The 13,622-nt window shown below is 31.1% G+C and overlaps 1 protein-coding gene across 1 annotated transcript in view; it reads left to right on the top strand.

Annotated features, from left to right (window-relative positions):
* The window catches only part of robo1 (roundabout guidance receptor 1), a 291,324-nt gene extending 280,787 nt beyond the window's left edge, over positions 1-10,537 (top strand). The window contains 5 exon segments of the mRNA XM_075308740.1: positions 162-385; positions 463-661; positions 3,780-3,924; positions 4,012-4,338; positions 5,803-10,537. Coding sequence (XP_075164855.1) covers positions 162-385; positions 463-661; positions 3,780-3,924; positions 4,012-4,338; positions 5,803-6,442 — 1,535 coding nt within the window. The 3' untranslated portion in view covers positions 6,443-10,537.
* The last annotated feature ends 3,085 nt before the right edge of the window (positions 10,538-13,622 follow it).

Genomic DNA, 13,622 nt, shown 5'->3' with positions numbered 1-13,622 from the left:
TACATATGCTAGATGATAGAAAAAAATCCTTGAGTCCTTGTGTGTGTGGGTTATGTTGACTGTTTAACTAATCTCTTTGGTGTGTTTTTTTCTTTCTTCCCCATTTTGCTTTGTTTTTCCATTGGGACGCTTTTCCTTGATGGATTTTCCTGCTTCTATAGTAGTCAGTGCCAATGAGATAACCGCCTTGAATATTAATGGCAAGGATAGCTTATGGATTGACCGTGGTTGGCGTACCACTGATACCGACAAAGATTCGGGATTGAGTGAAACCAAATTACTCTCAAATACCAATAGTCAATCGAATTACAATACCTCAGATGGAGGTACAGATTATGCAGAAGTTGATACTCGCAATATGAGTACATTCTATAATTGTCGCAAGGTAAGAAATTTAAATTAAATAAAAAAAAAAAACAAAAATAATAGTCATAATTTTTTCCCCCATTCTTTTCTCACCAGAGTCCTGAAAATCCCACACCCTATGCCACAACCATGATTATTGGAGCCTCATCAACAGAGACCACATGCATGAAGACCTCTGGCTCTAGTACAGATCAAGATTCTGGTACTCATTCCCCCAACTCGGAAGGTATAGCCCAACATTGTGGAGGTCCCAATGGACCAAATGGCAAGCATAATTATCATCAATATCCCCCAGGTAGGTGGTGCAAGCAAACCGAAATAAGACCATCTTTTGAATCATTCATCACCTTTCATCTCATCTTCCTTTATCCTTTTTGTTATTGGATCTTAGTTTCTCTCACATAGAGTTGAGATTAGGCTAAATGAATACCTCTTTGTCTTGTCTATTCCCCAAGCCTTTATTTGTATGGTATTTTTTGCATAGTCGGAAAAAAATGAAATCCCTTATAGCCTTCAATTTATTTCAGTTTTATTCCATTATCCTTTTGTTTCAGATCTTCCTTTTTTTTTTTTTTTGAATGGTATATTTGTGTGTTTTTTGGCTTAATGCCTTATGCAAGATTTCTCGCCTTTTTTACTCTTGCTTTTGTATTTCCCTCTGTTAGTGTGTGTTCTTTTACTCGATTTGTTAAGCTTAAAAGGATTTCTTTTTATCAATTCGAAGCAATTTTTTTTTGGTAATTTTTGCTGCTGAGTTTTTTTTTGTTATTGTCGTAGTTCATTTTCATTTGAATTCGAGTTTTTGTTGTGGTGTTATCCTTGATATCCTTCATATGATTTTTTTATTTTTCCCATGATTTCATTTCGCTTTAACATAAATTGATTGTCATCGACAGAAGTCTTTAAGAAATGGAGGCCTATATTAGGATGGTCGGTTGTAAAAAGTATCCTTGAATATTTTTATACCCTCCACCATAGGTATATTAACTTTGTCATTCCGTTTGTAACACATCGAAATATTGCTCTAAGACCCCATAAAGTATATATATTCTGGGTCGTGGTGAAATTCTGAGTCGATCTGAGCATGTCCGTCCGTCCGTCCGTCTGTTGAAATCACGCTAACTTCCGAACGAAACAAGCTATCGACTTGAAACTTGGCACAAGTAGTTGTTATTGATGTAGGTCGGATGGTATTGCAAATGGGCCATATCGGTCCACTTTTACGTATAGCCCCCATATAAACGGACCCCCAAATTTGGCTTGCAGAGCCTATAAGAGAAGCATATTTCATCCGATATGGCTAAAATTTGGTACATAGTGTTAGTATAGGGTCTCTAACACTCATGTAAAAATTGGTCCATATCGGTCAATAATTATATATAGCCCCCATATAAACCGATCTCCCGATTTGGCTTGTTGAGCCTCAAAGAGAAGCAAATTTCATCCGATCCGGCTGAAATTTGGCACATGGTATTAGTATATGGTCTCTAACAACCATGCAAAAATTGGTCCATATCGGTCCATAGTTATATATAGCCCCTATATAAACTAATCCCCAAATTTGAACTCCGGAGCCTCTTGGAGGAGCAAAATTCATCCGATCCGGTTCAAATTTGCAACGTGGTGTTAGTATATGGCCGTTAATAACCATGCCAAAATTGGTCCATATTGGTCTATAGTTATATATAGCCGATCCCCAATCACACAAAAATTGGTCCATATCGGTTCATAATCATGGTTGCCACTCGAGCCAAAAATAATCTAGCAAAATTTTATTTCTATAGAAAGTTTTGTCAACATTTTATTCCTATAGAAAATTTTGACAACATTTTATTTCTATAGAAAATTTTGTCCAAATTTTACTTCTATAGAAAATGTTGTCAAAAGTTTATTTCTATAGAAAATGTTGTCAAACTTAATTATATACATATTTAATCGGCCTTTTTAAGTTTAATATATACCACGTATGGACTATGTGGTATATATTATGTTGTAATGAAGTTTTAAGATACCTTGCCATCGGCAAGTGTTACCGTAACCCAAGTAATTCGATTGTGGATGGCAGTGTTTAGAAGAAGTTTCTACGCAATCCATGGTGGAGGGTACATAAGCTTCGGCCTCGCCGAACTTACGGCCGTATATACTTGTTTTTGTTTATTTGCGCAAGTCATATCCCCACTCCCTCAATGTGTTTCTTTAAAATTTTCTTGAAGAAAAATTTGCTGGTAGAAATTTTTTTCTTGTAAAAATTAAACTAATTGCAAAACTATAAAAATGTCTATAAGATCCAGGGACACTCTACTCTACATGACCCACTTCCCCCCCGCCACAAAATGGTGGTGCAACAAGCTGTGATGGTAATTTCTCTCAATTTTCTTTCGATTAAAGCTGTCAAGGAGCAAAGCAGCAACAAATTGATAGCCTCTGTTTTTCCTGGTATTTTCTCATCTACGAAGTCAGATAAATTGCTCCCAGCTATTTTTAGGCATTTCGTAAGGATAATGCAAACGATTTCTTTGCACAATAATCAGGAGCATAAATGATGAAATGTACTTCTCCTTTGTCTTTGTGTTGTTATGCAGATTCGTTTAGAGTATTTATGTTATAAATTGAGCTTACATATCATTCATTACTGGAGGCGTGGAATTTTAATACAATTTTAAGTCTTAAATAGGCTTAACAATTTGAGAACACTGTCCTCGAAAGGCACAACTTTACAAGCAATTCCAAAAATGTCCTCCCAAAGATGTTCTTTATTTTAACTGCACAGGAAGTTCATTTGAGTAAATTTCGAATTTTTGAAAATATTTGATGTCAAACGTTCCAGACAAGCGTTATAATGCATTAAAATTCATAAAAATTTTAAAAATTATTTACTCTTCAAAATATCACAAAATTTCTTTATTCACATCCAAATCACTGGATTCGCATCACACCTTAAGAAGTGAGGCAAATTCAGTGCAACGGCTGTTAACATCCGTCCTATGACAAGCCCATGTTAAAATCATCGCTTCTGCGCCAATTTTACACCACTTCCGGATCCAAAAAGAACATTTTCACTACTTTTTTGGCTACGCTTTTGTTTTTGCTGGGAAGTTATTGGAATTAAATAAAATCTGCGGATATAATTGCTTAGAAACGTAAAAATATGTGTATACTTTTAGGCGCACGCTTTTTGGTCATATTCATTTTCAGTGTTTCACATCATTTCAAACCATATCAAATAAAATACCTCTATCTGTAAAACCTTCAAATAATTTTAATTTATTTTTCTTCCATATTATCCTGTTTTATCCCGAAATCAATCAATATCCTATTATTCAATATCTTGATGTCGTTTATATGTGTGTGTGTATATGTATGCGTGTACACTATTATTGATGTGAAATAAAACAAACAAAAAAAACTAATAGAACAAATTAATTGGTCAGAATTTTTACCACCACCACCGGAACATCCACCACCAGTACCATCATCATGTGGTTATGCCCCAGGATCACCACAATCATCAAGGAAAAGTTCTAAGAGTGGAGGATCTGGTATATCAACACATCAGAGGTAAACTTTAAATAATTGTAATAAACAAAAAAAAAAAAAAGAAATTAATAAATAAATTTTGAAATTCTCATTTTTTTTCAATTAAAGTGCTTTGAATTCCTCTATACACAGCAGCTCTTCTGGGGGTTTTTCTACTTGGGGTATGGCTCCCCAATGTGCCGCCTCTACTGGTCGTGTTCCTCAAGAGAACTACTATAATAATCCTTTGCCTTGTGTAGGTGGCACCCAAAATCGTTATCAAATAACTCCTACGGGCCAGCATCCTCCGCCATTGCCTCCTTATTTCCCACCAGGAGGTGGTGGAACGGGCCAGTTACCACCACGAAATATACATATCCATTATCCTGCACCCAGACATGCCATGAGTGAATATCAGCCAACTGGTACACACAACTCAAGATGTTCGAATGGAAGGTAAGTTTTGTATGGAATTATTGTTTTTTTTAAATTTAATTTAATTAATTTACATTTAATTTAATTACATTTAATTTATTTTTTTATAAATTATGTTTAAATTATGTTAAAATAAATAATTATTTATAAATCATATTTATTAATTATTTTTTTAATGTTTATGGGGTTAACTATTTTTTTCCTTTAATTTAAAATTAATATAATTTAATTTGTTATAATTTAGATTTATTTTAATTTAATTTTGTTTGATTCAATATAATTTAATTTACTATCATTTAGTTAAATATATTTTAATGTATTACAACATCCTTTGATTTAATTTATTTTTATTTTATTTGTGTTAATTTGATACAATTTAATTAATTTTCTTTGAATTCAATTATATTCAAATTAAAAAAAAAATAATTAATTTTCTTTGATTCAATTATATTAAAATTTAAAAAAAATAGTTAATTATACATTATGTTAATTAAAATGGAATTTAATTTATTTTTATTTTATTTATGTTAATTTGATACACTTTAATTAATTTTCGTTCAATTCAATTAAATAAAAATTAAAAAAAAACATAATTAATTTTACATTATATTAATTAAAATGGAATTAAATTTATTTTACCATATTTTACCTTAATTTAATTTACTAAAATTAATTAATTTGATACAATTTAATATTAATTTTTGTTGAATTCAATTATATTAAAATAGAAAAAAACACATAATTAATTTTACATTATATTAATTAAAATGGAATTAAATTTATTTTACCATATTTTATCTTAATTTAATTTACCATCAATTAATTTAATATATTTTAATGTATTATAACATCCTTTGATTTAATATATTTTAATTTTATTTGTGTTAGTTTGATACAATTTAATATTAATTTTTGTTGAATTCAATTATATTAAAATAAAAAAAACACATAATTAATTTTACATTATATTAATTAAAATGGAATTAAATTTATTTTACCATATTTTACCTTAATTTAATTTACCATCAATTAATTTAATATATTTTAATGTATTATAACATCCTTTGATTTAATTTATTTTAATTTTATTTGTGTTAATTCGACACAATTTAATATTAATTTTTGTTGAATTCAATTATATTAAAATTAAAAAAAAAACACATAATTAATTTTACATTATATTAATTAAAATGGAATTAAATTTATTTTACCATATTTTACCTTAATTTAATTTACCATCATTTAATTTATTTTTATTGTATTTGTGTTAATTTGATACAATTTAATATTAATTTTTGTTGAATTCAATTATATTAAAATTAAAAAAAAAACATAATTAATTTTACATTATATTAATTAAAATGGAATTAAATTTATTTTACCATATTTCACCTTATATTTAGTCACAACTTATTAAGTTAAACCCTTTGAATATTTTTTTTAATCTCTAATTGTTATTGTATTTTTCTATACTTGATTTTCCAGAGCGTGCAATAGTTGTGATGCATTGGCTTCCCCACTCCAACCTCTACCGCCACCCGGTGAAGGTTGGTATCAACCGTTACATACACCACACATGACATCGCTACCACCCAATTCATCATCACATCAAATCTATCAATGTTCCTCCGAATGTTCAGATCATTCGAGAACATCTCACTCAAATGTTCCTCAACATTCACATCATCATTCCCATAGCCATGGTCATGGTGGCCATAGCGGTAATCATAATCATGGTCATGGTCAAACGACACCTGGTGCCAATGACACTATGCGTTCCGAGAGTAGCACTGAAAATGGCGGCGGCGGCGCTGGTAAAACAAATTCTCACAGATGTCACAGTAAACAACAACGTTTTCCTGAGATTGCAGAAAATGATCATCAATTGCCCGGAAGCTCTGCTGGTTCATGTACTTATGAAGTTTTAGGTGATCCTATGCGCAATTGTAGTGAATGTTGTAGTAGTTCGCGTGAGGGCGATACTTGTTCTTGTAGTGAAGGTTCCTGTCTATATGCTGAGGCTGGAGAACCAGGAATGCCACCGCATATGACAACATCGGGTGGTGGGGGACCCCCTCCACCGCTACCGTCAATGCCTGGAAAACTTTTAACACAAAACAATTGATATGCCGCTTGTACGGCGGTAGGCTCTACCACCACATCCTCTTCGACGGCAGTGTCAGATATCGTCATTTATTTTTAGGTAAGGCAAATGAGAAGCAAATGTAAGTGTAAATTCATGAAATAAAACAAAAATTCGTAGGCATCGAAAATATTTTAGATATTTAGGTAACATATATTCAAAACGCAGAAATTTTGCAAATTTGTACTTCTAACAACAAACACAGTAAATGCCCGATCATCGTATGTGGCATTCAACAATATTTTGCGAAATTAGCATTTTAAGAGTTTTCATACAGAATGTGAAATAATATCGTTTCATCGAATAATCGACATTTTCCCTAAACAAAAAAATCAAAATTGATATTTTGCATTATCGACTATCGAAATTTGATGTTGTCTAGTGATCAAACTCTATTTTTAACCAAAAAATCGGAAAAAACATGATGAGAGGAAATATTTTCAATATTCGAATTCAAAACCTTATATTGATCTCGATAAAATTTAGATTTTTAATACGATTATTGTGTTGGTTGTGCGGTCTCTAGAACATGATTAATGACCCATTTGTTATATGTAATAAATATCGACAACAATTAATCGATATGGGAATTTTGAAAATGAGCCTCTAAATATTAAAAGATACTTAGACGATGGATAGATCGTAGATTTTTCGCGCAGTTATGATTTTTAAAAATCCCAATAATCACATCATGTCGAATTTAACCCTTTCACTACCAATGTCCACTTAGAAGGACATTCGAAAAAGAGACCAAATTCTATTTTCCCGCTTAGTTTCGATTTATTTCTCGATATTATTTTAAGGAAGATGCTTTAATCTAAATAAACTATAAATATTTTCCATATTGGTGAACACTAAAATAAATTTTTATAAACTTCTTTAACTTTAAACGAAAAATATGAAAATTTGAGGAAATTTTTCTACTGTATGTCTCTAGTAAATAGACATACAAAAACTATAGCTGATACTTTTTCGGGTTCTTTTTTGTATTTTTTCTCAGACTTTGGAAGATGTTATAGGCCAAATAGCGCTACTTTTCGTAAGACCATTTGGTCACAATTCAAGAATCAAGTTTTCAGAACAAGCTCATATAGCTCTTAAAGTAATTGAGGTAGGATCTCAAAATGACAATTTTTGTTTTACATGCACAGAAGAAAAATTAAAGTTTTTAACATTAGGTTTATTTCGGTAGTGAAAGGGTTAAATATTTTTACCTGAGATTTTCAAAATTGTCATCTGCGACTTTGGTCTATGTTTTCTTTTTTTTTGGGAAATCGATAGGAGACCATATATATAACGTATATGGCTGCTTTTATATCGGTTTTTATTGATCGGTGTAGGCAACTTGAACAATGATTTTACGACTGACTAATCGATTTTTTGAATAAAAGTCGAAGTCCACTTTTTGTAATTTTCGACTAGACGACTTTGATGTTTTTTTTACGACCTTTCGATATTGGTTAACATCTTTTGATCCATTTTTAACGAAAACATTGAGAAGTCGAGTTCAAATTGAAAAAGGGAACATGAGTTTTTTTTTTTTATACTAACGGTTAGAGAATGAAACCGATCTGTTAGTGTTGGCTGAATGGAAGTCATTTTTTGCCATCGGCGTTGGCTTAACACTGATGCAATTAGAATTTGTGTATCAATTATCCAAGAAGGCGCCGTTCATATTATAAGTTTATCCGTACGATACTGCCACCAAAAAATTTTCGAAACATATCCCAGATATTAGTCATTCCATAATTTGTGAACGACGATATAATCGATACTGCAGCTTATTAATGTGATCGATAACACATTTATCGTTTTTTTTTCTTCTTATCGTCGACTATTCTTAGCGTTTGGATAAACTGATGAACTGAGATATGAACATCGCATAAAACATCAAATTAAAGGAATTCATTCTACTATGAGATTAATTGTACAACCAATCTTACAATGAAATTAAAATTTTATGCATGATTGTTACTAACAGAGAATGAAGCCGCTGAGTCGCGCCGCTGATTTTAGCCGCCGCCGACTAGTTTTTACCAGTCGAAGCCGTCGCCGAATTTGTCGACTCATCTCGACTCAAAGTTAGCCGCCAATTAATCAAAAATATTGATTTGAATCAGAAAAAAATATTAATAATGGTTGCATTTTTTGTCAAAATGTTTAACTTTCCACCCAAAATCCGTCAGTATCAAGTTGCTATAATAATTTTGCAAAAATTTGGCTCAGAACATTTAAATTATGTGTAAATGTGATTGTAAGATAAGTTGTACAACTAATCTCATTACCATTCGGATAACATCAAATTGATTTTATTATGGATAATTGTCCGTCGTCGATAAGACAAATTTATATCGGCTTAGCCATCAAGCCGCCGCCGCCGGAAGCAACAAATTAGTATTAGCGGCCGCCGACAAAAATGAGTCGGCTTCATTCTCTGTTTACTAAATAATTAGAGAGAAGTACACATGAATTATTTTGGAGGGATGAAACAATTTTTTTTGCATCTATATTTCTGAGATAAGCCAACATAATGGGCGGCGGTTTCTACTGCCTACTGGCTTCTTTCTATTCTCAAGACCTGAGAATGAAGCCGCCGATTTCAGTCGCCACCGACCATGTTTTGCCAGTCGACGCCGCCGCCGAAATAAAAATATCGGTTCAAATCGGAAAATATATAAATAATTGTCGTATTTTTGCCATAATTTTGAACCTTTCATCCACAATCAATTAATTTCTAGCTGCTATAATAATTTTGCAAACATTTAGCTCAGAAAATTTGCATGAAAATTTGATTGTAAGATTGGTCGTACAACTAATCTCATTACCATTCGAATAACTTCAAATTGATTTTATAATGGATAATTGTCCGCCGCCCAATAGACATATTTATATCGGCCGGAGGCAAAAATTTAGTGTTAGCCGCCGCCGACAAAAATGGGTCGGCTTCATTCTCTGCTCAAGACTCAATAAATGCCTCATTGTCAAAATTTAAAAGTGGACTTTTTCAAAAAAATTCAAAGTTGAAAAGTCTGACGAGATAATCCAACATAATCGACAGGCTGCCGAAAAAAAATAACCTTATTGGAAGAGTTAATTTTAACTATAATTCAAAACATCATAAAATTGAAAAAAGTTTTATTTCGGTAATTTTAATATTTTGAAAAACTTGTACAGTCAAAAAATCGAAACATTTTAATTTTTATGGCGATTGGGAATAAAGGTGTAACATTTTATACACCCAGAGAAGGAATATGATCACCTCAAATATGTTTCAAGAGCAAAATGTTATTTTTGGATGGAGACCATGTAACGTGTTTGTCGCAAAAATGTTGTTTTCTCGGCAAACATAATATGCTTTCCGAAAACAGATCCATAATTTCCGAGAAAATAACATGGTTGCAGCAAGCATTTTACATGGTCACCATCCAAAAATAACATTTTGCTCTTGAAACATGTTTGAGGTGATCATATTCCTTCTCTGGGTGTATTTATTGCAAAATATGAAGGACAGTGTCATAGATTTTGGATCCTATTTTGGAATGCTTCTATCATTTGGGTAGTGCAAATAACATTAAGGAAAAAAAAAATCCAAGAACCCTATCTTCATATTTTATTTTTCGCCTCAATTATTTAGATACACAAACTTTCTTTTAATATCATTTCAATATTGAAACATTTTCATCACTCACAATTTTAAGCAAATATTGTTGAATGCCAATACATAACAATTCCCTCCTCCATCATAAAACCAATTTATCCATACCCTCACTCCATCGCATAAGTACATCTTATATGTGCCATAATGTATAGACAAAACAAAAAAAAAAACAAAAAAATATTTAAAAGAAAACTATAACTGCCATTTAACATGAAATAGATAAAAATGACATAGACAAAGTAAATAAAAATAATAAAAAAACATAAATTTAGTATCATAATATTAAAGAATCGTTTAAATGTAATATATCTATTTTAATCGAAACGAAAATCTGTTGTAATTCTCAAAGAGTAAACGCTCTATACTCTGAAATTTGAATATTATGAAAACTAACAATAAATTGACAACAAATATTTAAAGACTTTTTGTGGGGATTTTATCCATTAACCATCCACATTATTGCCAGAAAAAAAGAACGAAAATATAAAAAAAATATATATATATATAAAATGTTAATGGCATGTGAAACCTCCTTGACCGACCCCTCCCTAACAATATGAAAGCAACTAAAATACGTAATATCTGGAATGCATTACTTAAAACCTAATTAAATCTTAAAACAAAAAATATAAATATTTTATGGCAAAACAAAGATTATTGTAACAATGAAGAAAAATATTTAATATTTCGTTTTGTAATTTAATACACATCAATCAAATTCAAGAAATGCAACAAAATATGGTTAGTGGCTCTAATAGTTAAAAAAACAAAACACAAACAAACAAACAAATGTTGGAGAATTACTATATCAATTTAATAATACTACTTTAATTTTATAAAAAAAACAACAACTCAAACTTCTTAAAGTGAAAAGAGATCATCCCTAAGAACATGGTAAGATGTAATAAAGGCAATTATTTTATTATTTAATTGGATGGATCTTAGATAAATTATAAGCCTATTTTGACCATATAAATTACTTGCATAAACTGTTTATAAATTGTTTTGATTATTGGGCATAAATATTTTCTCCTCAAAAAATTTTAGTTTTTTCTTTTTCTATAATTTTTTTTTTATAAACGACAAATAATCATAAATTTATTGCCATACCCAGCAAACAAAATATATACAAAAATGCCAGGCAAATGGTCTTTTTGGAGTGGTGCTAAATTGTCTCAGAAGCTATGTATTTTACCGTGGTGCAATGGGTAGCATGCCCGCCTTGCATACACAAGGTCGTGGGTTCGATTCCTGCTTCGACCGAACACCAAAACATTTTTCAGCGGTGGATTATCCCACCTCAGTAATGCTGGTGACATTTCTGGGTGTTTCAAAGCTTCTCTAAGTGGTTTCACTGTAATGTGGAACGCCGTTCGGACTCGGCTATAAAAAAGAGGTCCCTTGTCATTGAGCTTAACATGGAATCGGTCAGCACTCAGTGATAAGAGAGAAGTTCACCACTGTGGTATCACAATGGACTGAATAGTCTAAGTGAGCCTGATACATCGGGCTGCCACATAACCATAAGCGTAGGAAGGCCTCTTGGGAGGGGGCTTAGACCCCCCCAGAAAAATTTTAGCCCCCCCCAGAATTTGAAAACCTATTTTCGATTTTCCATTTTTATAAAAAATAAACAAGCCCAGCCAAAAAAGCGTCGCCAAAAAAGTAATGAAAATGATCTTTTTGGATCCGGAAGTGGTGCAAAATTGGCGAAGAAGCGATGAATTTAACATGGGATTGTCATAGGACGGAAGACCTCCATTCCAACAGTTGTTGCACTGAATTTGCATCACATCTTTAGGTGTGATCCGAATTCAATGTTTTGAATGTATATTAAAAAATTCTGTTATATTTTGTCAAATAAATAATTTTTATAATTTTTAATGCTTGTCGGAACGTTTGACCTCAAATATTTTTAAAAATTCACAAGTTTTTCAGATTGGATTTAGAATTTTTTTTTCGACAAAATTTAAATTATTTGTACCATTTTATGAATTCCTACTTCGTTTTTAAGGTATTTGAAACAAATAAGTTAAAATTTCCCATTAAAAGTATGAAAAAACCAAATTATAAAAAACTTGAATTTAAAGAACTTCCTGAGTAGTTAAAATAAAGAACATCATTGGGAGTACATCTTCTGGAAGTGCTTTTAAAGTTGTGCCTTTGGAAGAACTACCAATTTTTTTTGCTGGGAAATGTGTGGAACTACTTTTAGTTGCTTTATTATAAATTAATTTTCGAGTTATTTTGATGTCTAATTTTTTTATTCATTTTTATGAAATAAAACATTAATTAATATATAAATAAATGAAATATACATTTTTAGCTAGGGGGCTATAGCCCCCCGTAGGAAAATTGTCAAGCTACGCTAATGCACATAACCTAACCTAACCTAACCTAAATCCTCAAAAAATTCACAATTTTTATATGAAAAACTTATTGTGACGATATCTTCGTACATATGCGAAGGTTTTGGAAGTTATTTCGTGACCACCCACCCCCTCCCCCAAAAATTCAAAATTTCGATGTAAATGTTATTTTTCATATGAAAAACTTATTTTGGGCATATCAACTTAAATATGAGTCCTAGAGCCAAAAGGAAGCTAATTTGTGACCACATCTAAAAAACTTTAATGAAATTCCTCAAAAAATCTAATGAAAATCCTATTGCGGCCATATCTCCTTAAATATAGTCCTGGAGCGAGTAGGAAGTTAATTCGTGACCATACTCAAAGAAAAAAAAAAAAAAAACGTTTCTATAAAAATTCTCAAAAAATCGAATTTTTCATATGAAAAACTTATTTTGGGCGTATCTCCTTAAATATGCATCCTAGAGCCAAAAGGGAGCTAATTTGTGACCACTTCAAAAAAATTCAAAACTTTAATGAAATTCCTCAAAAAATCTAATGAAAATCCTATTGCGATCATATCTCCTTAAATATAGTCCTAGAGCGAGTAAGAGGTTAATTCGTGACCATACTCAAAAAAAAAAACCTTTCTATAAAAATTCTCAAAAAATCTAATTTTTTATATTACAGAATTTTTTTTTTATAAAAAAAATAAAAATTTTTTGACCATATCTCCTCAAATATGTTTAATGGAGCCAAAAAGTTAATTCAGGGTTTTTTGTAAATTCTCAAATTCTGTTAAGAATACGGATGTGATTGATAACTTAACAAATAAAAGAGTTAAAATTTCAAAAGCATTTTCCCATTATTTTGCCAAACGGACATCCAATTGCCTAAAAGTATGCAAAGAAAATGGTCTGTAATAGGTAAAATAACTTAAACCTTGAGAAAATAAAACCCCTATTTTTATACGATTTACCTGGAATTCCATATTCCAATTCATATACACTAAATACAATAACTACATTGGTCTTCAATTCAACTATAGATGTTAAACTGCTCCAAATAGGTTTCAAAAATTCAATACTATTTAAATCAGTAAAATTTTATAGATGGTAAATTTGAAAGACATTATTTTCTTTAATCCGATTTATGT

The sequence above is a fragment of the Haematobia irritans genome, chromosome 5 (assembly GCF_050003625.1).
Source record: "Haematobia irritans isolate KBUSLIRL chromosome 5, ASM5000362v1, whole genome shotgun sequence".
Taxonomy (NCBI): Eukaryota; Metazoa; Arthropoda; class Insecta; order Diptera; family Muscidae; genus Haematobia; species Haematobia irritans.
This window is presented reverse-complemented; position numbering and strand designations above follow the sequence as displayed.